This window comes from Aspergillus versicolor (genome assembly GCF_001890125.1).
Source record: "Aspergillus versicolor CBS 583.65 unplaced genomic scaffold ASPVEscaffold_3, whole genome shotgun sequence".
Taxonomy (NCBI): Eukaryota; Fungi; Ascomycota; class Eurotiomycetes; order Eurotiales; family Aspergillaceae; genus Aspergillus; species Aspergillus versicolor.
The window spans coordinates 2602763-2629032 of record NW_024467526.1 but is presented as its reverse complement, the minus strand read 5'-3'; the positions used below and the strand labels follow the sequence as shown (position 1 = coordinate 2629032).

Genomic DNA, 26270 nt, shown 5'->3' with positions numbered 1-26270 from the left:
CGACGAGGAGAGAATAATAGACGAGGTGAGGCGCGTGGCTTACTCGATCAGGCAGCCCAACATAGCCAACTACACGAATGACGATCCGGAAAGAACTCAAATATGCGACAGCTGATTCTTCACCTTGAAAATATACGGCATATCCGAGCTGTTGGTGGTCTTCAGCTTCGTCGGTTTTCACACCTGCCAACCGACAATATTGCCAGAACAGGAATCTTCTACGAGCGCGGCCCACGGCGTCGGCCAGGAGGCAGATCTTAGCGTCATGCGCACACCTCGAATAACAAATCGCGATGCTCCGCCGTATACTCTGTCGCTACCAAAAGCGAATCAAATTGAGCCAGTCTTAAGGAAACGAAAAGAATTCAGATACATGTCAATCTGGCCCGGGGGCCCAAGCTTCTCCATCTCGCTAATACTGTCCCTCAATCGTCAATGTTCCCGTCTTCGTCACTAGATATTCGTTCACAGCCACTTCCTTTCCGCTCTCCTTCCCATACCCCGATTCCTTGATGCCTCCGAAAGGTGATTCAGCTGCGGAAGAATTGCCTGTGTTCATGCCAATCATACCCGCTTCCAGATTCTCCAGCAAGCGCCACATACGGTCAATGTTCTTTGTGAATGCGTAGCTAGCGAGCCCCATGCTGGTGTCGTTCGCTAGCTTTACTCCTTCCTCCTCTGTCTCGAACCGATACAAGGCAGCGACAGGTGCAAAGGTTTCCTCGCGAGACACTAGCATCTCCTTGGTCATGTTCTTCAGGATTGTTGGTTCAAAGAAGTACCCCTTCGTTCCCTGGACACGGTTTCCGCCAAGAATGACTTCTGCACCTCGCTGCCGTGCATCCTCAACCTGGCTAATAGCCTTGTCGATACTGCGAGGGGTTGTGAGAGGACCCATTGTCGTGCCGTCACTGGCGCCATGGCCAATCACAAGCTTAGACGTCTTTTCCTTGAGCAATTGGGCAAACTTGTCGTAGACACCCGCCTGCACATATACCCGATTTGCTGTGATACAAGCCTGTCCAGCATGGCGCCATTTAAGGGCCATCAACTGGTCCAACGCCTGGTCAAGATTCGCGTCATCAAAGACAATGAACGGGCAGTTTCCACCCAATTCAAGGGTAACCTTTTTCAAGCCATGTGCACAGTGCGAAGCAATCAGCTTGCCAATTCGCGTCGACCCAGTAAAAGTAACTTTTTTTACAAGCGGGTGCTTGCACAGACTCTCGCTAAGTGGCGGTGTGTTTTCCAGATCTGTGGTAAGCACATTAAATACCCCGGCAGGGAACCCTGCCTTCTGGGCCAGATGCGCCAATACCAAAGCTGTCAACGGCGTCTCAGGGCTGGGCTTGACAATCATTGTACATCCGGCAGCAAGAGCTGCACCTGCCTTTCGCAGAACCATAGCAATGGGGAAGTTCCACGGAACAAGAGCAGCCGCAACACCAATGGGTTGCTTGACGGTGAAGACACGCCGGTTTGGAGCAGCCGGGACAGCTATGGATCCATGAATGCGCTCTGCCTCCCCGGCGAACCACCAGGTAAAACCGGTGGCGTAGTCAATCTCACCATTGGACTCGGCGATCGGCTTGCCGGTCTCGTGCGTGAGAATTTTGGCTAGATCAGCCTTCGCTTCGCGGATGAGGGTGTCCCATTTCAGGAGCCATTGTGCACGCTGGCGAGGGTTAACCTTCTTGAACTGCTCAAATGACTCGTGTGCGACCTGCACGGCGGAGTCGACGTCTTCAGCTGAGTTTGCCGGGCAGCTTGCCCAGGGGATATCGGTACCAGGGTCTAATAACCACTGATCAGTACGCGAGAATTGAAGAGGTCATTCTGCACTTACCGACAACTTCAAATCGCTTGCCACTCTTTGCTGTGACCCAGGAGTTTCCAACGTAGGAATCAAAGTGGAGGAGGTCGGGGTTGTCCAACTAGAAGCAAGTAATAAGTATTTGTACCTATCTTGATGCACATCCTTGTCGGGGGGTTATGACGTACCTCGAACGGTAGCTTGTATTGTTGAGCCATCTTTTCTGTTCGATTTCGCTTGAGAGAAACCCAAAGAGCTGTGATGGGTTAGGAGTGAAGAAGAGGATAGACGATAAAAGGAAAACAGAAAGGAATCGACCCCGCATGGGCCGGCGGCGTCCGCAACCCCTCCTCTTATCGGCATCTCGGTCGTGCCCCAAGAAGGCGTTTTCGATTCTTGAAGGTCCCCAATCCTATCCCAATAACCCCAAATTGCCCCAATCCTAATTTGGATACTTTAAAACTAACCAAACGGAGTAATACAGCTGAGTTGGAATTTTCATAAATTATATAGTTCTAGAAATACACGGCCGATTCTCGCTCTACTAGTCGCTCCGCTCGCCCCTCCCTCGGATAACTTGTAGACGGACGTGCCTGAACGTGATTATAGCTAAGGCTATTCAAACTCGTCGAGACATTGGCTTCCTTGTTCCCGGAGGTCGTTCCTGTCGTTCCCGGACTCCATTCTGGCGGCGCCTCGCCTTCAATAGGCCCATATACGCGCGACTTTTCCACCCACCAGTTTTCGAGGTCCTCCGGAGTGTGCAGTGGAAACCTTGACCATTCGTTGGTGGCAGCAGTTCTCGAGGGATTTGGCTGGGGGCCATCGAGAATGCTGAACGACCGGGGAGAGATGGTCCGCAGGTAAGCATATGAGCTATAAAGAGCTCGTTCTGTGGCTGCGAGTCGATTTTCAAGGTGGGTTATATAGCCCTGGGGCAGCCCGCTATACGTTATTAGCGAATTAGGTTACTTGAGAGTAGTATTCCTGGTATGAGATGCCTACCGTTTCCCACTTTCGGGGTAGTTGCATCGCGCTGGGTCAGAGCATTGCGAGCAAACTGGTCTTTGGCAGTTAGTACATATTGGATAGACGGCGTGGATTCAATTACAATATTCGATCACACTAAGAGAATCAGTACATCAAACGACCTCATGGTTGGGTTGGGAAAAGAGGAGGGCAAGGGATGTAGAAAGAGACCAACCTTGCATTTCTTCTGGCGACAGGGCTCACATGCTATTAAATTTTGGATGGGATTCTGCTTGTCAGCCATTCGACCATATATATGAATGACCAGGCAAAAATAAAAGGTGGAATGGAGGAAGACAAGAAAACCGGGGAAGACAAGACTGAAGATCGTGCGTCTTTTGAGTCTGGATTTTGCGGGGAAATAATGGTTGTAAGCAGCGCAGGCAAAGCAGTCAAGCGGCCGGTTGGGAAAATCTGAAAGCGCCGACCTCAGTCTGCAACGCATCTCGACTCGCCTTCTCCTCTCCGCTCCTCATCGAATTCTGCTCCATGTCTCTTCGCGCGTTTCCGTCGTTGTAATCTCTCATGGACTCTGGAAATTCTAACCATGGTTCCCCCTCCAAACGCCAGAAGCTCACCCCCAAGGCTCATGAGCTGGGGGTGATGCGCAAGTCCACCGACAATGGCTCTGCATCTTTCTTGGGCTCTTCCAGTGGAATTCATTTTATTCGAGTCGTATACAATGCCTTTGCTCGACGGTCGGCCCTTTTAAATCAGCCCCAGCAGGCGTCCAAAGACACGCAAGTTCCTGGAGAGGACGACCAGTTGCACGACCAGCACCATCAGTATCGACCGGACCTGTGGCAGCCACCGGAGCTGAACCTTCACGCCACTTCGACGCTATCATCATTTGAGGCGCTGGTTCAGTGGACGCGTGCCTATTTTGAAAATTGGCATCCAATGTTCCCGTTTCTCTCTGGGCCGGCGTTCCTTGTTATTCTAGAGCACCTCAGTCGTGATGGGTTTAGCAACCTTTCCGTTGCAGACGGGATCCTTGTCCGATCCATCGTCTCTATTTCTCTAATGGACCGTCGACAAAGTTCTCTAGGCACGCAGGGCCCTGTCCCAGCAGCCTACGTCTTCCGCTCCGTCCACCAAGCAATGGAAAGTCTGTACACTCTATTCTGCGAACCACCCACCATCTCTATCCTCCAGGCAGCCTTTGGCGTCCAGCTGTTCCTTGCCTCCCTTCTCAGACTCAATGCAGCTTCACGGGTCGGTGGAGTCATCATTCGGACGGCCTTCCATTTAGGCTTGCATCGATGTCCCGTGCGGTTTTCATTTAGTCGTCCAGAGATAGCCACTCGCCGCCGGTTATTTTGGTCTATTTACAGCCTTGAGAGATACCTTTCTCAAGCACTGGGAATTCCTCTCGGAATTCAAGATGATGATATCGATGTGTGTTATCCAAATGCTGAAGTTCATGGCACGGTAGACGAAGGTACCCTTGCCCCTTTTCTCGCAGTCTATTTCGTAATAGGGACTCAATCCTCACTGTTTGCTCCTTAGATCACAGACTCCGCCTTCTCAGCCACCTCGCCAAATTTGCGCGAGTTCGCGGGCGCATCATTGAGCTACGCAATAAATCCATCATTCATAGAGAAGATTCCATTGACGCAACTCAAGTTCTTCATGGCGAACTCACCCACTGGTGGAACGAGGTTTATGACGATGTCCATCCACTCGAGTTCGACGATGGGGGCCCCAGCCCGGCATCGACTTCAATTGCACCATTCCATCGTGTTCTATTAACTGTTCTTCGCCACGAAGCCATTATTTCAATGAACCGTCCGCTGCTGGCAGCCGAGGCATCCTCTCCAGAATATCGTACCGCCCTACAAATCTGTATCGAGTCTTCACGGTCCCTCCTCACTACATTACGGCAATATCAATCCACGACCTCTGCGCCTTCTGTTCCTCTAGTATGGCCATCATTCACCTGGGCCGTATGGATGAGCTGCCTAATATTAATTTATGCCGCATGGGAAGGCGAGTTTCCCACATCCTCAGCGTCTAGGTACCTACCCCTGATTATTATTTTCAAATTCAAATGTATAAGCTAATAGACGGAGTAAAAGATATGCAAAAAGCGGCCTTTCTATTCTCGAAAGCCTTTCTCGACGCGGAAACACCTGGCCTCAAACCTGTATTGAAGCAATTCGTGACCTGGACTCCGCTCTCACGACCCCAGAGCAGCAGCTCCCTATACATCCAACCATGGCCGACCTCGACAAAAACAAGAATGAAAGAGATCCTAACGCTTCTCCAGACACCCTAGATTCCGGAATCCCGCTTGACCATCATATACAACAACCGCATCCCTCGAATCCCGGAGAAGGACTTCTCTCAACCGCAGAAGGCAACCAGTGGACCAACTCATCTATGATATTTGGAAACCAAGCGATGAATAATATCGGCCCAGCTTCGGGGCTCGGGCTTGGACTAGGTCTACCGGACTTCTCCCTTGGTCCTGGTAGTGGCGAAGAGGGCTTTAGTATAGGCGATTTATGGAGTTTAGCAGATGGGCCGTGGTTGATCCATGAGAGTTACGACCTCACGGAGAATGTACAAAATACTGATTCTGTACTGTAAATTGAAGCATCTGGCTGAGGGATTAATTCTTTCTTGTCGAGGCGTTGAGATATCGAGATGTTTCTCACTTTCTTGGGTGGATCGGACAAAGACATGTCCGCCGCACATATCTTCTCCGGTGCGGGGGCGAATTCGGAGAATTATCCACGAGGTCTGGAAGAAGAGAAAAGTATTTAACAGCCCCTCCCCATTTCTCAAAGGATTCTGACTAGCAGTCACAATTCAAAATCTCGTTCGACTGCTTACTTTCCATTTGGAAGAAAAAGGGGTTCAGAAAGCCGACAAAATGACCAGGTCATACCGCATCGCAACCATCCCCGCCGACGGCATTGGCCCCGAAGTCGTTGATGCCGGTGTCACGGTTCTGCAAGCTCTTGCTGAGAAGCTACAGTCATTCTCTCTAGACTTCACACACCTTGACTGGAGCTCTGAGACTTTCAAGACTACGGGCAAGTACATCCCTGATGGCGGACTAGAGGAATTGAGGAAGAACGACGCTATTCTGTTCGGAGCTGTTGGCGCGCCAGGTAAAAATCACCCCGCATTACACATTATGCTATGGTTAAAAGATAAGAGAGTCGAGTGCTGATAATTAACGTAGACGTTCCCGACCACATCTCCCTCTGGGGTCTCCGTCTGGCCATCTGCCAACCCCTTCAACAATACGCCAATGTGCGCCCCACGCGTGTCCTCCGTGGCACACAGTCGCCCCTTCGCAACTGCAATGTCGGAGACCTTGACTGGGTGATTGTCCGTGAGAACAGCGAAGGCGAGTACGCTGGTCAGGGTGGACGTTCGCATCGCGGACACCCCTGGGAGGTGGCCACCGAGACTGCCATCTTCTCGCGCCATGGCGTGGAGCGCATCATGCGCTTTGCGTTCGAGACGGCAGCCAAGAGGCCGAGAAAGCTTTTGACCGTTGTGACGAAGAGCAATGCGCAGCGCAACGGTATGGTGTTGTGGGACGAGGTTGCGAACATTGTTGCCAAGGACTTCCCTGAAGTCACTGTTGATAAGATGCTCGTTGATGCTATGACCACAAGAATGGTGCTCAAGCCCGAGAGTTTAGATACCATTGTTGCCAGCAACCTGGTATGTTCGCTTGGCTCCCTTCCCCATTCTTCTAGTCTCAGTTGATATGATACTAATTGTGTGGCATAGCACGCCGATATTCTTTCCGATCTTGCCGCTGCCCTTGCAGGCTCCATCGGTATTGCGCCCACATCGAACCTCGACCCTAGCCGCCAGAACCCCAGTATGTTCGAACCCATCCACGGATCCGCCTTCGACATCACGGGTAAAGGTGTCGCCAACCCGGTCGCGACATTCTGGACCGCTGCAGAGATGCTCGAGTGGCTCGGCGAGAAGACTGCTGCCGACAAGCTGATGCAATGTGTCGAGCGCGTATGCGAGTCTGGTGTACTGACAGCCGATCTCGGTGGAAAGGCCACAACCGTTGAAGTAACCTCCGCCGTTGTCGAGGAGATCAAGCGTTTGAACTAGTTTTCCTTCTTTTTGTATCATTATATACCTTGCCGCGAAGTTATGCTGCGACAAAATAGAATAGAATGAACATATTCATGACTCCAAGAAAAAAGAAGAGCCCTCAACGTCTTGAGCATCTCCACCATGACCTTGATCGTTCGATTTTCAATTCTCGTTCCTTTCGTCTGAGTACCCATTCCTCTCTTTCCTTCAGCGACTCGAGCCGGTGTTTGTCTCTTCCGCGCTCAGGAAATTCTTCAACGGCCATGGATCGTGAGAGATTTTCAAGAAGCTCAACGATCCCAATTGCAATTGGGACAAGAAGAAGTAGTGCTGCTGCATATAATTCGTCCGAGTATCGATCTAGTAGAGCGTACAGTGATTCCTGCGTGTGCAAAGGGTGGGTTTGGCTGGTATCTGAGGATTGTACGCGGGGTTTATCCGCTTGAATGAATGTACCATGATTGATTTCGAGGCCCGAAGCCTGTTCTGATTCTGGATTTGCCTGGGTGTTTTCAAAGAGGGGCTGCTGGAGAAAAGGGCTTGGGTTCAGGAGGCCAGAGTGGTCGATCGGAATAGCAAGAGAAAGGACCAGCGAAACGAAGGTGAGGAGGATAAGGGGCCTCATGTTTGCGCGAGCAGCCTGGCTGCAGCAGGACTGGGAGCCTGGAGGAGAGAAAAACGAAGACCCTGAATGAGCTGCATGGGCCAAGCTTCCCTCAACTGTACTTATGTGGATTTTTCGAACAGACGCTACCTGGCTTACGGGGCTGAATTGGCTTCACTGCTTGGACGGGTGAAGAGGCCCCAACGGCCCCGTGGAGTTTGCAGCGCGCGGATTGGCCGCGACGTTTCAGCACAGCTCTTGCAACATTTTAGAAAGCAATCTGGTGGAATTTCGGTTTCCATCTCGAAAAGATCGACTACTTTGCATATAAGGTTAATTCTCCCTCTCAAACTTAATTCACAATTAAAATTCAGAGTCCTCGCGAGCCTTGGAGTTGCCACCGCGCTCGGCCACTCCTGCCTGCATCGCCTTCAGATGCTCCCATTTGTATGTATCCTCTCCCAAGCTCCACGCCATAACACCTCCCAGCTTCTCGGCGTCCACAATATCCTTGAACTTGCGGGTGATTAATTCGGGTGTGTCCCAGGTCCAGAACAGGTTGTTCTTCACGTCCATGTAGTACTGGCCGCCCGCTTCCTCGTCGGTCTTGCCGTCCTTGAGCGCGCTTTGCAGTGAGCCTTGAATCGACACTCCCTTGCACTCGCCGTAGTTAGAATCACAGTTGGTCCCACAGAAGTCATCTCCCGTGCCACTACTGACGTTAACAAATTGTTCTTTCTTCAAGAAGCGGGCTTCAAGACTTACCAATTTCCGTAGATGCTGCAGCAGGACCCAGCAGGACACTTGGCTTTGGCCTCGAGACCACATTTTTGGTCAGTCGACTCTTTCAAGTCTTTCGGCGGTGGAGCCATGCTCTTCGTTTCGAACGTGATGGTGCCAGACTTCCCGTTGTCTTCTCCGTTGGCGGTCTCCATTTCCACAGTTGGGCATCCAATGGGGTGAGTGTCGCAATCTGCGTTCTCCTGGGTGGTAAACCATTTCATATAGTAGGCAATCCCAAGGTTGAGCTTCTCTGGTGGCGCTCCAATATCAAGATACGCCTTGATGGTATCGTGCGAGTCGACCACGCTGGAGTGATGCTTCGTCACGTTGTTGCGGCGGTTAATCAAGTCGTACGACATGACGTTGACAAAGTCCACAGACGGCCAGATCTTGGGTCCGTTTTCCTCTGTGTACGCGATCATGTCCTCTCTCTTAGCCGGAGTCGCGATGGTGAGGAGTTTATCATTGCCGATTGCCTCACGAAGAGCCTGGATGAACAGCGGGAACGCCTCGATCTCGCCAACCTTGTCCTTGTTTGGGACCTGTTTGTAGTCTTGACCGTTTCCACCAGGGTACTCCCAGTCGACATCAACGCCGTCAAATCCCTTGCTGTCCAGCATCTTCGCGACGTTCTTCGCGTACCGTTTCCGGGAGGCATCGTCCTTTGAACCCTTCGAGAAACCCTCCGTGTCACCCCATCCACCGATCGCAACCAAAACCTTTGTGTCAGGCGCAAAACGCTTGCGCATGGTTTCGACTGGCTCAAATGGCTCAAACGACGACCCTGAATCAGTGTTGAAGTCAGTGGATTTGGCAAAGCCCATAATCGCATGCGTGATGCCCTGGGTCGTGTTGCTGCCAGGAAGGCCCTCGGTGTGGTATCTATGAACCAAAATTAGCTGATCCCGTATTCGCCTTCATCTGCGCTTGTCAAAGGGGAGCACTAACTCATCGATATACATCGCAAAACGAAGACCCGCAACGCATTGAAGGGCCGCCAGGGCCAAAGCAACGGGTTTTAGCATCATGATGTCGATTTTCGTTCTCGTTGGTCTAGAAACTCAATAATAATAATAATAATAATAAAGGGTAATTCGCTAGGACTGAACGGCCAAGGTCGCAAGAGGGCGGAGCTATTTATACCTCCCAGAGGCAGAGGCAATTCAAAGCGCTCCAAAATGAAAGAGAATACTGGGTATTCGTTGCGCAGGCGTCAGACAGAACAAACGGACGCGTAGGGGCTGAACGCAAATAAGTAACACAGGAAAGTGACTGGATCAGTTCACAAGTCAACCATTGTCTCGATGTCATCGGCTGTGAAGAGGTATGTGAGGTAGGTATGGCAACATTCATCGGTCGAGGCCTGAGTAGGACAGTATGCAGATCGATTCATCCCTAGCAAGAGTATCATGAGTATGGCAACAATTATAGCGCATTCCGAGGCATCCATGGAATGTGAATGTAGGGGCTCGATCGGGTCAAGGGGCTGGCCGGGCGCCACACGTTATTTTACGGTGTCCTTTCCCCAGACGACCCTGGGGCAAATGAATTCTTGAATATAATCTTTGGAATCTGGAGATTCAGAGCGCCAATGGCATATCCCAAAAGTGTTGGGCGCTCTGCTCTACAGCCTTACTAGGTAAAAGTGAGAAACAGAGGATAAGAGAGTTCCTAATGCAATATTCATTATAGATATAGTAAGGATAACAAGTGAAGGGGTATCTCAAACACAGTGCCTCAGTCCCAATGCCGTCTTATAATCGGCCGAGCGGGATCCCACGGCCCCGAGACAACATTCTTATACTTCTGGAGGCTGATTAGCCACCAGCTACAACCACCCATCGTCAGCGCTGTTAAAATGCTTCCCAGGAATGATCCAATTATCGCCCCCATCCATCCACCTCGTAATGTGATCCCAACTGCTCCGCCGGCGAACATGACCAGCGCCAAGGTGAGGAATATGTGCCCAGTCCATGAAATATGGCGCAGCTGACGCCGAAAGATAGGAAAGAGGCCGAAAACTTCAATAGAGAATAGCATCAGGCTGAACACATGTGTTGTCGACGGGAGGCGAGACGCCAGCACCGTCGATGCCATGACCGCTGCATTTGTGGACAGAGATGCAGGGAATTTGGTGGCGCCCGCGCCCTCCCCACTTCCGTAGTCGAATGAGAATATATTCATGATTAACAACCAGCAACTCATGGCCCAGATAGAGTCACTGGCAGTCGATTTTGTAAGGGACTTTAGGATAGGACTCAGCCCAAGTAGTGAAAAATAAATGAGGAAAGCCGACTTCACGGTGGATAATCGTTGCTTGTTTCGCGAAAGAAATGACTGAGGCTGCCAGCCTTGAGAATGAGATGGCCCAGAAGGACCATTTGTATATCCAAGGGGCGGAGAACCTGGAGGAGGCGAGCCAGGATCCTGCGGCACAAAAGAATCAGTGCTGAGTCCTGTGCTCTGCCGTCTCAAAGGACCTGGTTCATTCTGTGCTATGCTAAGTCCAAGGCCATGAACATGGTTTTCTTTCTGCCCATTCGCCCGTTGCTGGTTTTGAGGGTTCACGGAGCTCATCATGGAACTGGAACTCGACTCGTCATCCCCCTCCATCGAATTATCCGTAGCCCTCCGGTTCTCTGAGTGTTCTGTGAACGCCCACCAGTCCCATAAAATCCAACCGACAGCCGTTCCGACACTTCCCCAGCAAACAACCGAAACTGGGCTTACGCGGCCTTGGACAATGCCAACAAAGCAGCAGACGAAGATAGCCACAGAACAGACATGTTGCACAATAACGGTCGAGTCGGCCACTAGCGGCCAGAAGTCGTAAGGGCGCACGCGGGGGTTTCTCTGCAGGTGATCGAGGAACGTCTCGGTGTCGGTGTAATTATCAGGATCTATTTCTCCGAAGTTAGTAGGCGCCGGCGAAAGGACATAATCCCAACGTGAAGATTCATACATGACTGTTTTACCCATAGCAACTTTTTCCAAGCACCCTTCCGCTTTTTGCGTATGCCTGCTCCTCGTAGTTTGCGGTTCTCCTTTCGCGGTACTGCAGGCGGCGGTCGCAGGTCCGCAACGGAGGCAGCGGTGCCAGCAGTCCCGCTTAGGGGACGGATCGGGTCCTCATAATTCGAGCTACCGTGTCGACTCCGGAGAAGAGAGGAAGAGTAGTATGCGTCTTCAGGGGCGAGGCGAGTGGGATCGGGGAGCGCGCGTTGTTCCGCCGACGGATGCTTCAGCCCACCTGTGCGGTTCGGATGGGTTTCAACAGGGACTGGAGGGGGAACGGGGGGCGGCGAATCAGGCAGAGAAGGCATCGAGGTAGCCTGATCGTTATGCTCGAAGCATGGCGGTCAATCTGGGATAGAAGTAGCTCTTTCGATCGAAATAGACGGAGCAGAGGCGGGCGGGAAATAGACTTGTCACTAAACTCGGGGTTGTCCGTGCGTAATTTAGTGCCTTCCGTTTCTGGAATGGTGTTGGTAGAGCCAAGTTGTCCTCCAGATCCCGAATTCTTATTATTATTTCAATGTATACAATAGTGTTCGTCCTAGTAGTTTTTAACCTGGCCACTGTGAGGCTGTGACTCGGCGAGTGTGACTTTAATGGTCAGGGGTTTCCTAATTCCCTGGTAATATCCTGAGCATGCCGTCCAAGAAGCTTGAATCCGCCCTGCTTCCCTGCAAATATATAGTGTTGTTTTGACCACCAATAAAAATAACGAACATGTTGCACCGTAGGTTTGATGACTGCTAGTTTGTAAAAGAGCCCTGGGTCAGTATCTCGCCTCTCCTTCGCATGCCATGATTCGAGGATTTCCTTGATTTCAGCGTGTAGTTCGACCGGCTCGGTTGAGTATTTGGCTTTCGCTGCCACTGTAAGGACGAATGCAGTTCTTGCGTGAAATGGTCAGAAGAACCTACTCCTTCCCATACTTCTCAGGAGTAAACGGGGGATGTTCTGCTGAACCTGGACGAAATGAACAGTCACGTAGTCCTGTCCATTCGCTTCGCGGGGGCAGTTGCAAGCCTTGGCGCAGTTGACGGATGGAACTGGCGAATTTGATTTATCACATTTGGCGTTGACTACGGATGTTGCTATTTTGAAAAAGAAGGGACTTCTCGAGATGCCGGAAATGACATGCTCCTGTAAGCCAGGCCGGCAAAAGCCTATGCAGCAAATAGTAGCAGCCACTAAGAAGCTTAATTTGGAGGTAACCCATGCTACATACCCGAGCTTGAATGCTCCCTTTAAAGGCGATAGATAGGCAAACACCTCTATGAATTTGTATGATTGGTCTATCCCTGAAGCTGAAAGATAAAAAGTCAAAGGCTTTTCGCAGGACCATGTACAATGATACCAAATGAAGGGTGCCGAAACAAAAACCCAAAAATACGGCAAAAAACCTAATTAAAAAAGAAAAGGAAAACATTATCTCCATAAGGAGTAAGTAGTACGGTTTTGTATAAAAACAGGGCGCTCGCTGAAATGTTCTGTGAAATCTGGCCCGCAGAAGAAGACAAAATCAAATCTGGCGAGCGTAATAATGATTGGGACCAGGATGCATAGCATGTCAACATGATCAACGGGTATCAAACGCTCAAAAGTGATTTAGAGGTGACTGATGAGTGCCCCTCCACCTCAAAGATGTCCGTATTCAAATTCCATTAGCAGGCGTATGCTCGTCAATGCTGTTTCTGCGGCCCCAATTGACTGGCTTCCGGCGAAGGAATGCGCCAACTGCGCCGATATAGCCCTCGTGGCGGAGGAAGTACGCTTGTTTCTCGCCTTTGGACCAGAAACGGATAGCATATGACAGCGTGTTCATCGTTTGACGGTGTCCACGAATAAAAGAACCACCGAAGTAGATATGCTTGACTTGGTGCTTCTCAGACTGGAGGTAGGCGATTTGTCCGATGTTGTTACTGGGAAAGTTAGTGGTGGTCGTTCTGTACCGGGAATGGGCCTAGCTTTTACCTGATAGCATATAGTAGGCTTCGGCTCATATCCTCATGTTTAAACATCAAATCGTCGTCGGCATGTTCGGTTCCATTCTCGGTTCCATTCTCTGTTCCCTCTGCGTTTTCCTTGTGCTGTGCCTCGTTCTGCAGCCGGAATACTTTCCCAAAAGTGCTTGCAATAGCGGTGCTCTTCAGACCAATCTTGCCGTAATCCATGCCGTAGATGTCACCGACTAGCATATCCACCCCGCTGTTATCTCCTCGGTCCGCCATTGCTAACATGTCGTCAAAGGTCCGGGCACCTGTTAATAACGACATGATACCCCAAAACGTTCCACCGCCTAGGTGAGTTCCCCCAACACGTTGGAATTGCTTTGGCCCTGACACTTTGATCATAGAAACTCCGGAGCCGATGTTTACTAAGAGGTATGGATACACATCCGGTCGGGCCTCGGCAAATTGCATCGGCTCGGTCTCACTATATGTGAATATTTCGTTCGGTATTTCGGTGATAAAAAAATCAAGCCCTAAGTAGAAGTCAAATTAGATTTTCGCTCTCCCGGTTGTAGTTTCCGTGGTAGGTAGGGTCAGGTCATACCCGTAATGAGACATTCCATTTCATCTTCTCGCATGATGTTCACGTTTAATGTCTCCTTTAGTTTGTCGTAATATTTGTAGGCCCCGCCACCAGTAGCTACGACACATAATTCCTCTTTAGATCCCCCATTGAGGCCCCGGTGCTCTTCCTTGAGTTGTTTGATGAACTCCAGGCAAAGGTGTATCCGATCGGTCTCGAAGTTAATAAAGTTTAACCGCCCGCCATTGTCTGGCGAGTCCAGTTCGCGTGTGAAGTAGACTAATTTCGCCAGCGAGCCTCCAATCTATCGAACATCACATTTAATTGTCAGTCACACAGTGTGTTTCGTTGACGGTCGGCAAAAACGCGATTGCGGGGAGGGTGCGAGGTGCGGGGAACCACGGAGGCAAGAAAAAATCCAGGTATCTTACATCGACGGCAACATGGCTCACAACGCCGGTGTGGTGAGGTAAACGAATGTCCTGACCCTCGTAATGGACGCCATCAGTCCTTACAGGGCTCTTGGAGCGGGGGTCATCGTCGACGATAAAGGCGCCCTTGACATTGATCTTGACAGATCCTGGGTTGGTTATGGCTTGCTCAAGCCGAGGGGTTCGGGCGGGATTTGTGTCCGTGGAGGACATGGTGCTATTGCGACAAGTATGGAGTCGAATTTGTGGGAGAATTGGCGCCGAAGAACAGGTACCTCAACTGAAGCGTGGAATAAGATTATAAAAGAAGGAGTTGATGTTCCTTTTCCAGTCAATGTCGGCGGTATGGAAGTTCCCGTGATGGCCCGTACGGCGTATATTTCCTTCTGCCCGGAATTTGTTGAGAGCTTGGGTGGAACCAAACTGAGCAGGCCGAGGATAAGCTGTGGTCTAATCAGCGGGCGCCACTCTACCTTCCAAAGAGTAGCCGGGCAAGCTTCCGTCCCGGTGTCGTTTGCATCCCCTGGGAGCCTCGGACTTCATTTTAATGATCGCGGCTGACTGTGAAAGACGAAAATGACGTCTGCCAATTATGTATCAGTAAGGCTGCCGTTGTCCTCAGGCACCAACTCTCTTCCGTCTACATGGCTACTTTGTTTCGTACATCGCCAAAATCATTGAGACGGACACCAGAAGCACTGAGACGGTTAAAAATCACCTTAAGCAGGGATGGTCATTCCGATCACTACGACAAAATCAAATAAATTCTATGTACCGCGAGGTGCCTGGATTGGGATATGGATGGCAGAGGGCAACGGATTTTTTTATCTGAGAATACTATAATAAGAAATCCTGAACATTGTAATGTTTTTTGTAGTGATTTATCCAATAAACCTTGCAATAACTCCGGATTTGACTGCTTATGTTCCTCTTGCAAACGCATGGGCGGCGATACGCATGTACTTGGATCTGCCACGCCCAAGGAAAGAAACAGAAGAAATGTCTCGACTCTTCTAAACCAAGAGTCGTTTCCAATGTCAATTAATTATTCAAATCCTCTTTGGATCATGTTGATAACTTTGTTGTTGTTCCAAGCCAACAATACCTCCAGAGCACCACCTCACTTCATCCATGGCTGACCATAGCATAGAAACGCAGTGTATAGCCTCATATCCTGTCACTCACCAGCTTGGTTTGACAGCTATATGTGCAATATAAAACCCTTTCAGTTTTATTTGCTGTTACCCCACTGTGAAGCAACCTCGTACAGCTGTTTCCCCCCACAAAAGTAATCTGAAAGAGCATGGTGGTTGTGTTTGTTTGGAGCCAGGGTGAAAACATGCTCACCTCAGTAACTGAATTCAACCTCTCAAGCTCTGCGAAATTTCTTCTCTTTCGCCTTTTTGTTGTGTGTTTCTCCCACCTACCAATCTCCTCTCCTGTCACCCATTCCATCTTTCTTCTACGTTTCCTCCACCATCTCTCCTCGAACTCCCACACTGGCTTGATCCCTCAAGCATTCACCAAAGTAGGCCTTCCATAATTTCACCGTTTCAATTACTTAAGTATCCTCCACCTTTATCACTTAGTTTGAAATGCTGACTTTTATATCCCTTCGCAGGGGCCACCTTTCCAGTCACCATGGATGACACTGGCAACTTCGAGGTGTCCTCGGTGAGAGACGCCCTCGCAGAGGTCACCAATGATCAAAACAACAGGAACACCGAGGCTGCTGCCATAGCTCGTGAGAAAGGCTGGGTTGAGTCTGAAGTTTTGGACTATGACAAGTACAAGTTCGCACCTTCGGAGAAGCTTGCAGAAGGTGGTGAGAACCCACAGGATGAATCTGTCCCTGAATGGGCGGCAAATGCTGCTAAATACGAATGGAATGACGAATATGGTGATGTTGGCCCCAAAAATCCCAGGCTCGAGGAACAGCTGTTTCGCAGCGAGTTTATCAACCGGGCCGGCCTCAAGATTGGAAAGTGAGTGCCCCCCCTGTGTTACTTTTCATTGGATATACTAACAAATCATAGCCTGCGAAACATCGAGGTCATTGCTGAGAGTCATGAGAGACCTAACCCAATCAAAAGTGTAAGCATCCTTTCTTTCATCGTGATACATTCCACACTGTGATAGTAACTCTATGAAGTTCGACGACGCAGGTATCCACCCCATCGTGCGCGAGAACATTAACCTTTGCGGCTATGAATTTCCCACTCCCATCCAGGCGTACGCTATCCCAGCAGTTCTTACCTCGCACGACCTTATTGCCATAGCTCAAACCGGTTCGTCTCCATTGAAACTTCATATATTTGTTGTCTTGCTAACCCTAACAGGCTCGGGAAAAACCGCTGCGTTTTTGATCCCAGTCCTTTCTCAGTTGATGGGAAAGGCGAAAAAGCTCGCAGCACCACGCCCTAACTTGGCTGCTGGGTTCGACCCAATGACTGACAACGTTCGTGCTGAGCCACTGGTCCTTATTGTGGCACCAACTCGCGAGCTGGCAACTCAGATCTTTGATGAGGCTCGGCGCCTTTGTTATAGATCGATGCTTCGCCCCTGTGTGGTTTACGGCGGCGCTCCTGTGCGCGACCAGAGAGACGAGTTGCAAAAAGGCTGTGATATTCTCATCGGAACCCCAGGAAGGCTCCTGGATTTCATGGATAAGCCGCATATACTCTCCTTGCGTCGTGTAAAGTACGAAGCCGTGAAGACTATGCAACGAGCATGTCTAATCATAAATTTAGGTACACCATCATCGACGAAGCCGATGAACTCCTTCAGTCGGATTGGGAGTCTGATTTCACCAAGATCATGTCCGGTGGAGGTACATATTCTTTTCCGGCTCTTCCAACGCCGACCCTGCGCTAATAACAAACACAGACATGAATGAGGATGCTGACCACAGATATATGATGTTTTCGGCAACTTTCAACAAGGACTGCCGTGTGCTCGCCCGCAAGTTCCTTGCAGACGACCATGTTCGCGTTCGTATTGGTCGCCCCGGAAGCACTCACATCAATGTGGACCAGAATGTATGTCTTTGAGGTGGATGGAGTCCCAGAACATGTCGCTAATGAACTATTTTTTCTCTTAAAAGATTGTTTACGCAGAGCCCCATCTTAAGAAGCAATGCCTCTACGACTTGCTTCTTGCTATGCCCCCCTCTCGCACCCTTGTTTTCGTGAACTCGAAGCAACAGGCGGACCTTATTGATGATTACCTCTACAATCTTGGCCTTCCTAGTACTTCCATTCATGCCGACCGTACTCAACGCGAGCGCGAGGATGCTTTGTAAGTTGTCACCCAACCTCAATATGATAAATCAATTGCTCATTTCCCGTAGGCGTGCCTTCCGCGCCGCTAGATGTCCAATCTTGGTAGCCACAGGCGTTTCTGCTCGTGGTCTAGATATCAAGAACGTTATGCATGTTATTAATTATGACCTCCCCAGTTACATGCATGGCGGAATCACCGAGTACATTCATCGTATTGGTAAGTAAGCGTCGTTCACTGTGTTCCTATTTAGGGTTAGAGAAGCCCTAACACTTACTAGGGCGCACTGCGCGTATCGGCAATGAGGGTCTCGCCACCTCGTTTTACAACGAAAAAGACTCCGATCTTGCACCCGATCTCGTCAAAATCCTGATCGAAAGCAAGCAGAAGGTGCCTGATTTCCTTGCCGATTACAAGCCGGAAGGTGAAGTGGTGGACTTCCACGACGATGACACCGACGACGGAGAAAATGAAGAATATGGAGCTACCGGCAGTAACGGAAACACGGGCGGTTGGGGTGGTATGGGTTCTACTCAGGATGAAGCTGCTGAAGCTCAACCCGGCTGGGAGTAGTCCATATATGCTACCTCGCTAGTTGCGCAGTCGCCGAGACCATGAAATTCTACCAGGCATGGAATGCCAGTCGTCTGTTTTTCGGCCAAATGAATGATCCTATGATGGTTGATGGTGTTGCGCTAGGTTCAATTTGTTTGCTTTTCTTGTTTCTTGATTCTAATGGCTGGATTCAAAGCCCAGTGCCTCCTGTCTTTGTCCGACTTGGAGAAATTCAGTTTAGCAATCTAATAACGCTACGTCTTTTGACAATCCCCTTTTCAATAAAATGCAGCAACGTAACTTCCCCATTGGAGTTGGTGGCTCTGGAGGACGTTGTTTCCACTTACGGACAGGCGGCGCTCCTCCCACAGCCTGCGAGACTTGGAGTCCGTCTCAATATCACACTCCTTGGTTGCTCTCAGACGCCTCACTTATTCACAAGTTATTTCTAACGTTCCATCTTCAGCGCATCCAAGAGTCCGTCGGATCCAGTCAACTGAGGACGTTAATATGAGGCTTTTGGGATCTAGCAACCAGGTGGTCCTGATCTGGATGAGCCTCATTGCAGCACTGAGCCCTCCATTTTTTACCCTCGCTGTGGAATTACTCCCACCTCCGCCGATACCTGCCGATTTCACTGTTACATCCATTCAGAACCATACCGTACCGCGAGACAATACGACTGCCCTGGTGATCGATTCGTTTACAGATTCAGAGGTTAACGATTTGGGATTTTGGCACGGCCCCAGTACCAATTTGGTCAGCGAGCCTGGCGATGGCTATATCCGTCTTTACCCTACAGATCCGGATCAGAACTACCACACGGAGCTCGGCCCGGCAACGTGCTTCGATATGCGTCCTTACCAGAATATGTACCTTCATATAGTATCCTCCGGGTCTACAAAATTTACCGTTTCCTTGAACCAACACAATGAGAAATGTGATTCCCGCCGAAGCCCCTTCCTACAGACGTGGGACAGTATCGAAACAGAGCGCTATGCGCGGGGAAATGATATATATGTACCACTAAGTCATTTTGAGATCGACCAATCTCGGACGGTGTCGGTTTCATTCCACGGTTTTTTCTCGGAAGAGATGGTGACGCTTCACAGGGTGGAAATCGTGCCGGAGCTTCCAAAAGGATTCTATGTGCCTCCAAAACTGGAGACCGGAAAGCTGTTCTTTCACTGTACGAAACCGAATTCATTTGCGTTTGGGATAGACGATGGGATGCCACACTTGGTACAAGACGTCATCAAGATCTTGGAAGAGGAAAAGATCTTGGTTACCTTTTTTGTAGTTGGTGCTGGGCTCCGGGACAAGGAAGCCAATTTTTCGGGTGTGTATAAAGAAATGTTGCAAAGGGGCCATCAGATCGCCCTACATTCGGATACACATCAGCAGTAAGTGTTATCCCAATCATTAAGGACGATGCTGACATCTCAAAAAGAATAGAAGGTCTCGATACCGTCATGGCTATCGATGAGGAGATTGTCCACAACATTGAGACCTTTCAAAGACTGCTTGGGATTGAATGTATGTGGTTCATAACCTTTCCTTGAAAATCTGCCTTCCCTCACCTAGTAGAAACATGGCAGCTGACGTGAATAGCTCGTTACTTTCGTCCGCCCTACGGCACGGTTGGTGCGAGAACCCGGCAGCGGTTGGCAGCGTACATTAAAGATCCTTATGTGATCAACTGGAGTGTCGATGTGGAGGACTGGTTATGGGCAGAGAGCAAAACGCCGGAGCGACAACGTGATGCATTCTTCCGAGACGTGGGCCGAGGAGGAAATCTTGTCGTTATGCATTACCTGAACTCTACAACAGTCCAGTACTTCCGAGAGTTTATCCGATTCGTCAAGAGCCTCAACGTCGATATCATGCGAGTGGACCAGTGCTTGGAGGATCCCAAGAGCCCCCCGTTTGATCCTAACCGGTACCGTGAACGAGGGACCGGGCGACACAGGATTCAGTCGGATAGGAATGCTGGGAACAGTCATTACCAGGAGCCAACAGAGTATGTTTGAAGGGAGTTTTTGTCGTTTCGTTTTTGACATGAACGACTCTACATGTACAGGCTACAGAATCAGTGACCAACGCCGAGTTGTATAACAATCCTTAGTAACCACATGGCTAGATCTGATGTGTTAGAAATACAGAAATCGATGCCTTTGGAGCGTCCAAATTATTTCGACCCGCGAAAAAGAATAGAAAAATCAGATCATCGCCCAAAGTCTGGTCGAGAACATTTAGGTGCTTTCTTTACCATCTTCTCTATTTTATTAATGACCCATCCAGACCGAGCATTTGAGGAGCTCGACCCAAGTCGTGGTGTCGCACCAGTATAACATTTCCCACCGCGCATGACGAATTGCACACAGTCGGTGGATTTGTCGCAGTAGGACTGGCATTCCTGGAATGTAGATGCTGACGATTGTTCCTTGTCACTAAGGTTATCCCAGCCATCTCGGACGTTGGAGAGTTCAGGGAAGATAAGCTCCTTGAAAACGTCGCTATGCAGAAGAGGTTTTGAACCCTACAGAAGTAAAACAGGACTGTCAGCCAATGGATCACAAGAGCTAAAAAAAAAGGTAGTTACGGAGTATAGTTTACCTTTGTTAACCTCCGCTGCTCAAAGTCATGCAGAAATTTGACATCACTCGGTGATAGGTGGTGGAAAGCCACGGCCGGGAAACACCACGGCCGTCTGTAGAACCCCGTTGTGAACTCGTCGAGCTCCCCGATATTGGTGTTCTGAAGAATTGGCCATGAGAACGTCAGGTCAACGCCGACGTTCGAGAGAACTTTCCCTAGCACGCAGTCCCCGGCCCAATGGGAATCTGTGTACTCGTGCAACTCGGCAGAGTTGTCGTCGTATTCATCCACCGCGCGCTTCATGGCCGGGTTGGAGATCATGAAGCCCGAGCCGCCGTGCGCGAAAATGACATCTGCGATTTGAGTTTCCGTGCCGATGTAGAGCGGCTTAGAGGCGTCGAAGCGGTCGAGCCACGCGAGCAGGGTTGGCCAAGAGTAGTATGTGTCTGCTTCCATGAACACATACCATTTGGCATCTGGCTTGCGCAGGTAAGCTTCCTTGACCATGGGAAGGAATTTCCATTTATCTAGTTTCCAGCCTGGATTGTTTGGTTTGCCAATGGCGGAGTTTGCCTCGTCGGCAAAATCTTGCGATTTAAGACCCTGGCGGCCATTCTCTTGGAGACGGTTGTAGATTTGGAAGTCTGCAACTGTCTCTTTCACGACGGGGTCGACGCCGCGGAGGGCATCGTGGATTTTGACCCCGTTGATTTCCTCTTCGTAGTCGGAGAAGATGGCGTAATTGGGGATGCAGCGGAGGGTTGTTTTGAAGTGCACAGGAACTTTATCGAGGGCTTCTGTGACGCCGGTTTTCATAATAACGAGGACATCTTCGATTCCCGGTAGTGGGGGACACTGGGTCTTTTGGTTGGGACTGCCGTGTGCATTGTGCGAGGACGTGGTCGTCGTGTCGGGGACGGCCCCGAAGGAGAAGTGGTAGATGAGGAAAACGGTGAGAAGGGTTGCGACCACGGCGATACGGCGACGGATACCGCGGTGGGAGCTCATTCTCCTTAACAGTGAAGCTTTTGCGAGAGTTGATTATACGTAAACCGGCCGAGCTTCGAGATTTGGGTGCATCTTCGGGTCGCCTCCTCTGTATCCTTCTCTTTCTGCTCTCGTGCCGCCGGCGTGGGTGTGAGGTATAGATATAGCTCAGCGCTCGGTCGAGGGGGGAAGGAGGGGCGTGTAAAGGAGCGGCGAGGAATTGGCGAGAAAAGAAAACGTAGCCAGATTAACGGGTAAGTTCAGAAGGGGCGGAGAGAAGATCGACGTTGTCGCTTGTTCTTAAAGGGAGAGAGTATGGAGGATCATCGGGCCACGCCTCATAGCGAGGGGAAGCTTTCGAAGATCTGAGGAGCTGTGATGACGCGTTTAGTCCGTTTCACAAGTAAAGAAAGAGCCCATGGGCACTGACAGCTTCTGAAACTGAGCCACAAGTGGAGCAAGGCAGCGAAAGATTGGGACGAAAAAGAAATAAACGATCGAGGCTAAGTCGACAAGTGGACACTTTTGCTTAGTGCGAGACCGACAAGGGGGGAATGTCAATGAACAGCAGTTCAGCACTCAGCAGAACTCAGGATGAGAAGGCCATCAGGCTGACAGGAATTCGGAGTCGACCGAGGGCCATTATGATTGCAGCAGGTGGGCACAGGAGCCTTGGGAATGCCGATCACTGGGAAACTCTGTCCATCTCAATAAATTTCGGACCAATTCCAGGTGAAGGGCACGAGGAATGAGAGGCCAGATAAAAAATGGGGCGGCGGATCGAATGATGCCTCAGGATAAGAATTCATAATCTCATGTATTACATAATCATATATATATAACTACAGAGCATGTGATCAATTTTTAATACTGACGCCTTTTTAGGCGACCAAGCAAGAAACTTGATAACTTATAGGCAAGGTACTGCTATGGAGATAGACAACCGAATCAAATTAGCATTGATTGCGAAGTTCTGCGATGTAGATCGATGTAGATTAACTATACGTCTATCGGGCTGCCCCGCGCCTGTCCCAAGGTTTGTCCCGTCTGACGTTTCAGTTAACTAGCCCTAAAACCCGCTTCTCACCTCGGGCGACAAGAAACTTCAAAATCGATACAGCCAAAGCAACATCATATGATAAACTATAAACACGCCACTAGGCTTCGGTGTCCTTTCATGGTCGGCAGATTAAAGTACTCGTGGAGAGACACTCAGTGGCGGTTGGCCATGAGAGGGGACATCGAATATTGATACCTGAGCCCACGCTGGGTGGGCCGTAACTCCCAAATTATCAGTAGACAGAATTCCCTGGCCGTCAGACACCAAAATATACTCTGCTCCAATAGCGATAATGTGCTGTAAACGGACATTGTCGTAGTTGTTGTCGAGGCGCCACAAGGCCTCCTGGCAGGCATGATGGTCGATGCAGTCTTGAGTGTATGAGCTAAACCAGGAGTATGTACCAGCACTGGCAATGTTGATATTTTGACTCTCCGTGATGATAACCGCCCAGGCCTCATCACAGCCGTCGAATCTTCCACCGCGGCAGGTATAGGCTGGATCCGAATCGTAGAGGCCGACTTGGCTGTTGAATGGTGCTGGTGGTCTAGGGTTGGGCTGGTAGTAGGGTGGCTCGGTCTGAATTACAGTGGTGAAGATATTTCGGGCGCGGTGGAAATTATATTGATAGAAGACGCTGTGCTCCGAGGATGTGCCATAGAGCCAAGTAGCAGAGGTACTTTCGATCAACATTCCACGAGCGACATATATACTAACCTGCGCCTAGTGTTGAGTTAGTAGGAACGGCGAATTCCTGCAACTTGAAGCGAAGCACAAACCATGTTATTGTAAGCATCATTGAGGTCAGGGTCACTGGGAAATTTGATGTTAGCAAACAGTAGCCTCATATACCAGCTTCATAGTTTGCAGGAGGATGGGAGACGGGCGTACTCTATCATGTGATCAGCCACCCAGAGCCACATGTTTTCAAAATAACCTGAAGCCTCCGGCGTTAGGTGAAGCATAAGGCTTGCCGCCTGGCAAGAAGCCGGATTGGTCCCTGCTGTCAAGGCGGGACACTCTTGAGGAGTTAGAGAAGTTCCAGTCGCACCACCAATGCGAGCATGAACATCTTGTACGAGACGGTTGTAAGTTTACCTGTCATAAGTTATAGGATATCAGGCTTCACATACCCCATAGTGCAGCAGAACCAGGTCTGGCTGCTTTAACATTCCATTGCATCAATACCACCCCGGCCGTGCCCCCTTTGGTCGTTAAAATTAGATCCTGCATTTCTACATTTCCCACGTCCCCTATATTACCGATCTGGAGCATGACCCGTGGATTACTACAACTTTTGCGTTAGTGATAACTGTTCTGTCTTTAAGTGAAGTATGATATACCTTGCATCAGAGAAGGTATTCCCGAAAGCAGCAAATTGTGACCAGGCCTCTCCATGAATTCTAGCGTCTTTGGGAACTATTACGGTATCAGTCAGTATATAAGTGCCAGCGTCCACGAATATAATTTTGTTTCCATCCCCGTAGTCGTTGAACGCGCGTTGGATAGCAGCCGTATCATCCGTGACACCGTCTCCTACGTCCGGTCAGTCAGCAAAATGACAGGATGAGGAGTAGGCTGAAGTGGAACCAACCTCTAGCACCGAGGGATTTAAGCTGGACAAAATCACCGATGGGTCTATCCGCATACTGGGTTTTCTTTCGCTCAAAATATGGCAGATTGTTTAAACCAGAAATCCTCTCCCCGAGTAGTGATCCTTCTCGAGGATATGAAATAGAGGCCCCCGAGGTCCAAGACCGTGTCCCACCAGTGTATGTAGCACCGAGGACCCAGTTGTCATAGTATCCGGCCCCCAAATATGTCGTACCAGCAGTATCCACGATGGGTCCATCGATCCTAGTATTGTCCAAGATCAAACCGGTAGTACCGGAACCAGGAGTTGGAGATGCAGGTGCTAAGATTACGGCGGTAGTCACGTCAGTGAATATGGAGTCAACGAAGGAGACAGACCCAATATTTCCACCACCGTCGCTATTTATAAGACGAAAACCAACATCAGCACCTTGGATGTGGAGGGATTTCCAGACCCAGGCCCAATCCCAGATAATTTGGACGGCCGTTGAACAGCCAATAAAGGTCATTCGATGAGCACTAAATTGTTGGTTTCCACCATCTGTCTTGTTAGCCCGTCGGGGTACAAGGGGGGTGGAATTGGGATTGGAATTAGCGACTCACAGAAGCCAAAATTACCACCCCGAAATGTGACGTCGGACATCATGCCGCCACTTCCATTCTCCGAGACTGCCCTAGTGTCAATAACAAACCGGTTGAATTGAAGGCGAACATACATATCCCTTGCTGTGTAGTCCCGGTCGTGGCAATCAACTCCACTTCCTGCAGACTAGTAGCTTGCGCTATTTGGTAGTGAATAGCACAGACATACGCATTCGGGTCCGTGGATGTGATGTCGATGCGGAGGTTTCGAATTTGGCTGTAGAACCGCGCGGTGTTGACATAGTACTCGGCATCACCGCCGTCAGGCCCAGTACCGCCCACGTACTGATTAGTTGAGAGAACTCCCAGGCCTATGAAACTGCTCGCTGCTCTGATGGTCGGCCAATTGTTTGCCTAAGGGAGTTAATAATGTATGAACTTATGGCAGGACAATGCTGAACTTACATCACCTATGATTTGTGTCGCAAATAAGACTTCGATGGAGCTGGAAACGAGGTATGTCCCTGGAGGAAAGTATACTATGGCGTTCTTTCTGGTTGATCCGTTACACCTTGCACCACAGCGGTTACCGTCGTTGATAGCGGCTTGGATGGCAGCAGTGGAATCCGATGCTCCAGTTGGATCAGCATGGTAGTCATCAACGACATTCCGGAAGACCTGTTGAGAGACCGCGTGTCAAAGCGTTTGTCAAGATTGCAAAGGGCGAGGAAAAAGGCAGTTTCTCCCATGTGCTCACTTTATACTGCGCATCATCACCCCAAGGAACAGTTCCCTGGCGTCTGATATCTTTCATCCAGAACGTCCCCTCTGCTCGCGCGGTCAGTGTAGCGGATCCAGTAGCCAATTGGTTTGCCCTATCTGCCTCTGCGACAAGGGCGGCGGCATGCGCAACTTCTTCAGTAATATGAAGTAGAGGAGGATAACTGTGATCGTTTCTTCTGGTAAAGTTTGCACCAGAGTACAGGCTGTACGTATTATGAATGGGGCTATCGAGACGGGCTTTGTTGAGCTTTGTCATTGTAATGATGGCATTTCGGACGACTTCGCGTGCCTCATCAATGCTTTCTTGGGTCGCCTCATTGAGTAAGGAATGATGAGAGTTAAATTCTCCCCGTGAAGGGAAGATAGAAGGAGATTCCTCCTTTCGCGGAGTGACCAAAGCATCGACGCCTGAGGCCAGGCCGGTAAAGGCCTGCAGAGAGACGCAAGCCCCAAGGACTTTTAGAAATTTAATTTTAACCATACTGGCAGATGTGTCAGAGTATTCCCATAAGTTCCGTCGTGAATTGAATAGTTGAAGAAGTTTAGAAA

General features: G+C 49.9%; 12 protein-coding genes across 12 annotated transcripts; 4 read left to right on the top strand and 8 right to left on the bottom strand.

Annotated features, from left to right (window-relative positions):
- Window positions 1-412: 412 nt before the first annotated feature.
- ASPVEDRAFT_82126 (NAD-dependent succinate-semialdehyde dehydrogenase) lies at window positions 413-2031 on the bottom strand (the record flags this gene model as incomplete). Its single annotated transcript, XM_040817148.1, has 3 exons — window positions 413-1794; window positions 1847-1934; window positions 2002-2031. The coding sequence occupies 3 exons, from the start codon at window positions 2029-2031 to the stop codon at window positions 413-415; spliced, it is 1500 nt and encodes a 499-aa protein (XP_040666324.1).
- Window positions 2032-2282: 251 nt separating this feature from the next.
- ASPVEDRAFT_149506 (Zn(II)2Cys6 transcription factor domain-containing protein) lies at window positions 2283-3225 on the bottom strand. The gene is made up of 4 exons (XM_040808204.1): window positions 3018-3225; window positions 2925-2938; window positions 2819-2878; window positions 2283-2758 (listed from the first exon to the last, which is right to left on the bottom strand). The coding sequence occupies exons 1-4, from the start codon at window positions 3084-3086 to the stop codon at window positions 2329-2331; spliced, it is 573 nt and encodes a 190-aa protein (XP_040666323.1). The 5' UTR covers window positions 3087-3225; the 3' UTR covers window positions 2283-2328.
- Window positions 3226-3367: 142 nt separating this feature from the next.
- ASPVEDRAFT_82124 (CeGAL family transcription factor) lies at window positions 3368-5434 on the top strand (the record flags this gene model as incomplete). Its single annotated transcript, XM_040817147.1, has 3 exons — window positions 3368-4283; window positions 4352-4859; window positions 4921-5434. The coding sequence occupies 3 exons, from the start codon at window positions 3368-3370 to the stop codon at window positions 5432-5434; spliced, it is 1938 nt and encodes a 645-aa protein (XP_040666322.1).
- A 286-nt stretch (window positions 5435-5720) lies between these two features.
- On the top strand, window positions 5721-6937 carry ASPVEDRAFT_27283 (putative tartrate dehydrogenase; the record flags this gene model as incomplete). Its single annotated transcript, XM_040809998.1, has 3 exons — window positions 5721-5961; window positions 6036-6526; window positions 6596-6937. 3 exons carry the CDS (start codon window positions 5721-5723, stop codon window positions 6935-6937), a joined length of 1074 nt encoding a protein of 357 aa, XP_040666321.1.
- On the bottom strand, window positions 6555-7589 carry ASPVEDRAFT_70776 (uncharacterized protein). The gene has a single exon (XM_040816088.1). The coding sequence runs from the start codon at window positions 7545-7547 to the stop codon at window positions 7041-7043; it is 507 nt and encodes a 168-aa protein (XP_040666320.1). The 5' UTR covers window positions 7548-7589; the 3' UTR covers window positions 6555-7040.
- Window positions 7590-7869: 280 nt separating this feature from the next.
- ASPVEDRAFT_40069 (uncharacterized protein) lies at window positions 7870-9711 on the bottom strand. The gene is made up of 3 exons (XM_040812043.1): window positions 9258-9711; window positions 8292-9191; window positions 7870-8238 (listed from the first exon to the last, which is right to left on the bottom strand). The coding sequence occupies exons 1-3, from the start codon at window positions 9335-9337 to the stop codon at window positions 7890-7892; spliced, it is 1329 nt and encodes a 442-aa protein (XP_040666319.1). The 5' UTR covers window positions 9338-9711; the 3' UTR covers window positions 7870-7889.
- A 260-nt stretch (window positions 9712-9971) lies between these two features.
- pigc (phosphatidylinositol N-acetylglucosaminyltransferase) lies at window positions 9972-11703 on the bottom strand. The gene is made up of 2 exons (XM_040809052.1): window positions 11272-11703; window positions 9972-11209 (listed from the first exon to the last, which is right to left on the bottom strand). Exons 1-2 carry the CDS (start codon window positions 11630-11632, stop codon window positions 10047-10049), a joined length of 1524 nt encoding a protein of 507 aa, XP_040666318.1. The 5' UTR covers window positions 11633-11703; the 3' UTR covers window positions 9972-10046.
- An 881-nt stretch (window positions 11704-12584) lies between these two features.
- ASPVEDRAFT_40067 (pantothenate kinase) lies at window positions 12585-14816 on the bottom strand. Its single transcript, XM_040812042.1, has 4 exons — window positions 14285-14816; window positions 13875-14157; window positions 13293-13803; window positions 12585-13240 (listed from the first exon to the last, which is right to left on the bottom strand). The coding sequence occupies exons 1-4, from the start codon at window positions 14495-14497 to the stop codon at window positions 12973-12975; spliced, it is 1275 nt and encodes a 424-aa protein (XP_040666317.1). The 5' UTR covers window positions 14498-14816; the 3' UTR covers window positions 12585-12972.
- Window positions 14817-15925: 1109 nt separating this feature from the next.
- On the top strand, window positions 15926-18237 carry ASPVEDRAFT_149500 (DEAD/DEAH box helicase; the record flags this gene model as incomplete). Its single annotated transcript, XM_040808203.1, has 9 exons — window positions 15926-16269; window positions 16321-16378; window positions 16437-16572; window positions 16624-16984; window positions 17035-17114; window positions 17171-17322; window positions 17388-17581; window positions 17634-17782; window positions 17844-18237. The coding sequence occupies 9 exons, from the start codon at window positions 15926-15928 to the stop codon at window positions 18134-18136; spliced, it is 1767 nt and encodes a 588-aa protein (XP_040666316.1). The 3' UTR covers window positions 18137-18237.
- A 433-nt stretch (window positions 18238-18670) lies between these two features.
- Window positions 18671-20148, top strand: ASPVEDRAFT_128056 (polysaccharide deacetylase family protein; the record flags this gene model as incomplete). The annotated part of the gene is made up of 3 exons (XM_040806512.1): window positions 18671-19521; window positions 19569-19654; window positions 19730-20148. 3 exons carry the CDS (start codon window positions 18671-18673, stop codon window positions 20146-20148), a joined length of 1356 nt encoding a protein of 451 aa, XP_040666315.1.
- Window positions 20149-20342: 194 nt separating this feature from the next.
- On the bottom strand, window positions 20343-21724 carry ASPVEDRAFT_51717 (glycosyltransferase family 31 protein; the record flags this gene model as incomplete). The annotated part of the gene is made up of 2 exons (XM_040814522.1): window positions 20343-20657; window positions 20735-21724. The coding sequence occupies 2 exons, from the start codon at window positions 21722-21724 to the stop codon at window positions 20343-20345; spliced, it is 1305 nt and encodes a 434-aa protein (XP_040666314.1).
- Window positions 21725-22892: 1168 nt separating this feature from the next.
- On the bottom strand, window positions 22893-26202 carry ASPVEDRAFT_128758 (glycoside hydrolase family 55 protein; the record flags this gene model as incomplete). Its single annotated transcript, XM_040806575.1, has 10 exons — window positions 22893-23486; window positions 23543-23576; window positions 23655-23835; window positions 23897-24051; window positions 24107-24299; window positions 24358-24897; window positions 24960-25025; window positions 25073-25352; window positions 25434-25616; window positions 25696-26202. 10 exons carry the CDS (start codon window positions 26200-26202, stop codon window positions 22893-22895), a joined length of 2733 nt encoding a protein of 910 aa, XP_040666313.1.
- Between the last annotated feature and the right edge of the window lie 68 nt (window positions 26203-26270).

Excerpts from the sequence above, each read along its gene's own strand:
- ASPVEDRAFT_70776 (XM_040816088.1), bottom strand. The coding sequence starts at position 7,547 with ATGAGGCCCCTTATCCTCCTCACCTTCGTTTCGCTGGTCCTTTCTCTT.
- pigc (XM_040809052.1), bottom strand. The coding sequence starts at position 11,632 with ATGCCTTCTCTGCCTGATTCGCCGCCCCCCGTTCCCCCTCCAGTCCCT. Across the intron at positions 11,210-11,271 it reads GCTATGGGTAAAACAGTCAT|ATCCTGATAATTACACCGAC; the intron begins GTATGAATCTTC and ends TCGGAGAAATAG.
- ASPVEDRAFT_40067 (XM_040812042.1), bottom strand. The coding sequence starts at position 14,497 with ATGTCCTCCACGGACACAAATCCCGCCCGAACCCCTCGGCTTGAGCAA. Across the intron at positions 14,158-14,284 it reads TGAGCCATGTTGCCGTCGAT|ATTGGAGGCTCGCTGGCGAA; the intron begins GTAAGATACCTG and ends GATGTTCGATAG. Across the intron at positions 13,241-13,292 it reads AGCCTACTATATGCTATCAG|TAACAACATCGGACAAATCG; the intron begins GTAAAAGCTAGG and ends TAACTTTCCCAG.
- ASPVEDRAFT_40069 (XM_040812043.1), bottom strand. The coding sequence starts at position 9,337 with ATGATGCTAAAACCCGTTGCTTTGGCCCTGGCGGCCCTTCAATGCGTT. Across the intron at positions 9,192-9,257 it reads TTTGCGATGTATATCGATGA|ATACCACACCGAGGGCCTTC; the intron begins GTTAGTGCTCCC and ends TTTGGTTCATAG. Across the intron at positions 8,239-8,291 it reads TGCAGCATCTACGGAAATTG|TGGCACGGGAGATGACTTCT; the intron begins GTAAGTCTTGAA and ends TAACGTCAGTAG.
- ASPVEDRAFT_149506 (XM_040808204.1), bottom strand. The coding sequence starts at position 3,086 with ATGGCTGACAAGCAGAATCCCATCCAAAATTTAATAGCATGTGAGCCC. Across the intron at positions 2,759-2,818 it reads TACCCCGAAAGTGGGAAACG|CGGGCTGCCCCAGGGCTATA; the intron begins GTAGGCATCTCA and ends AATAACGTATAG.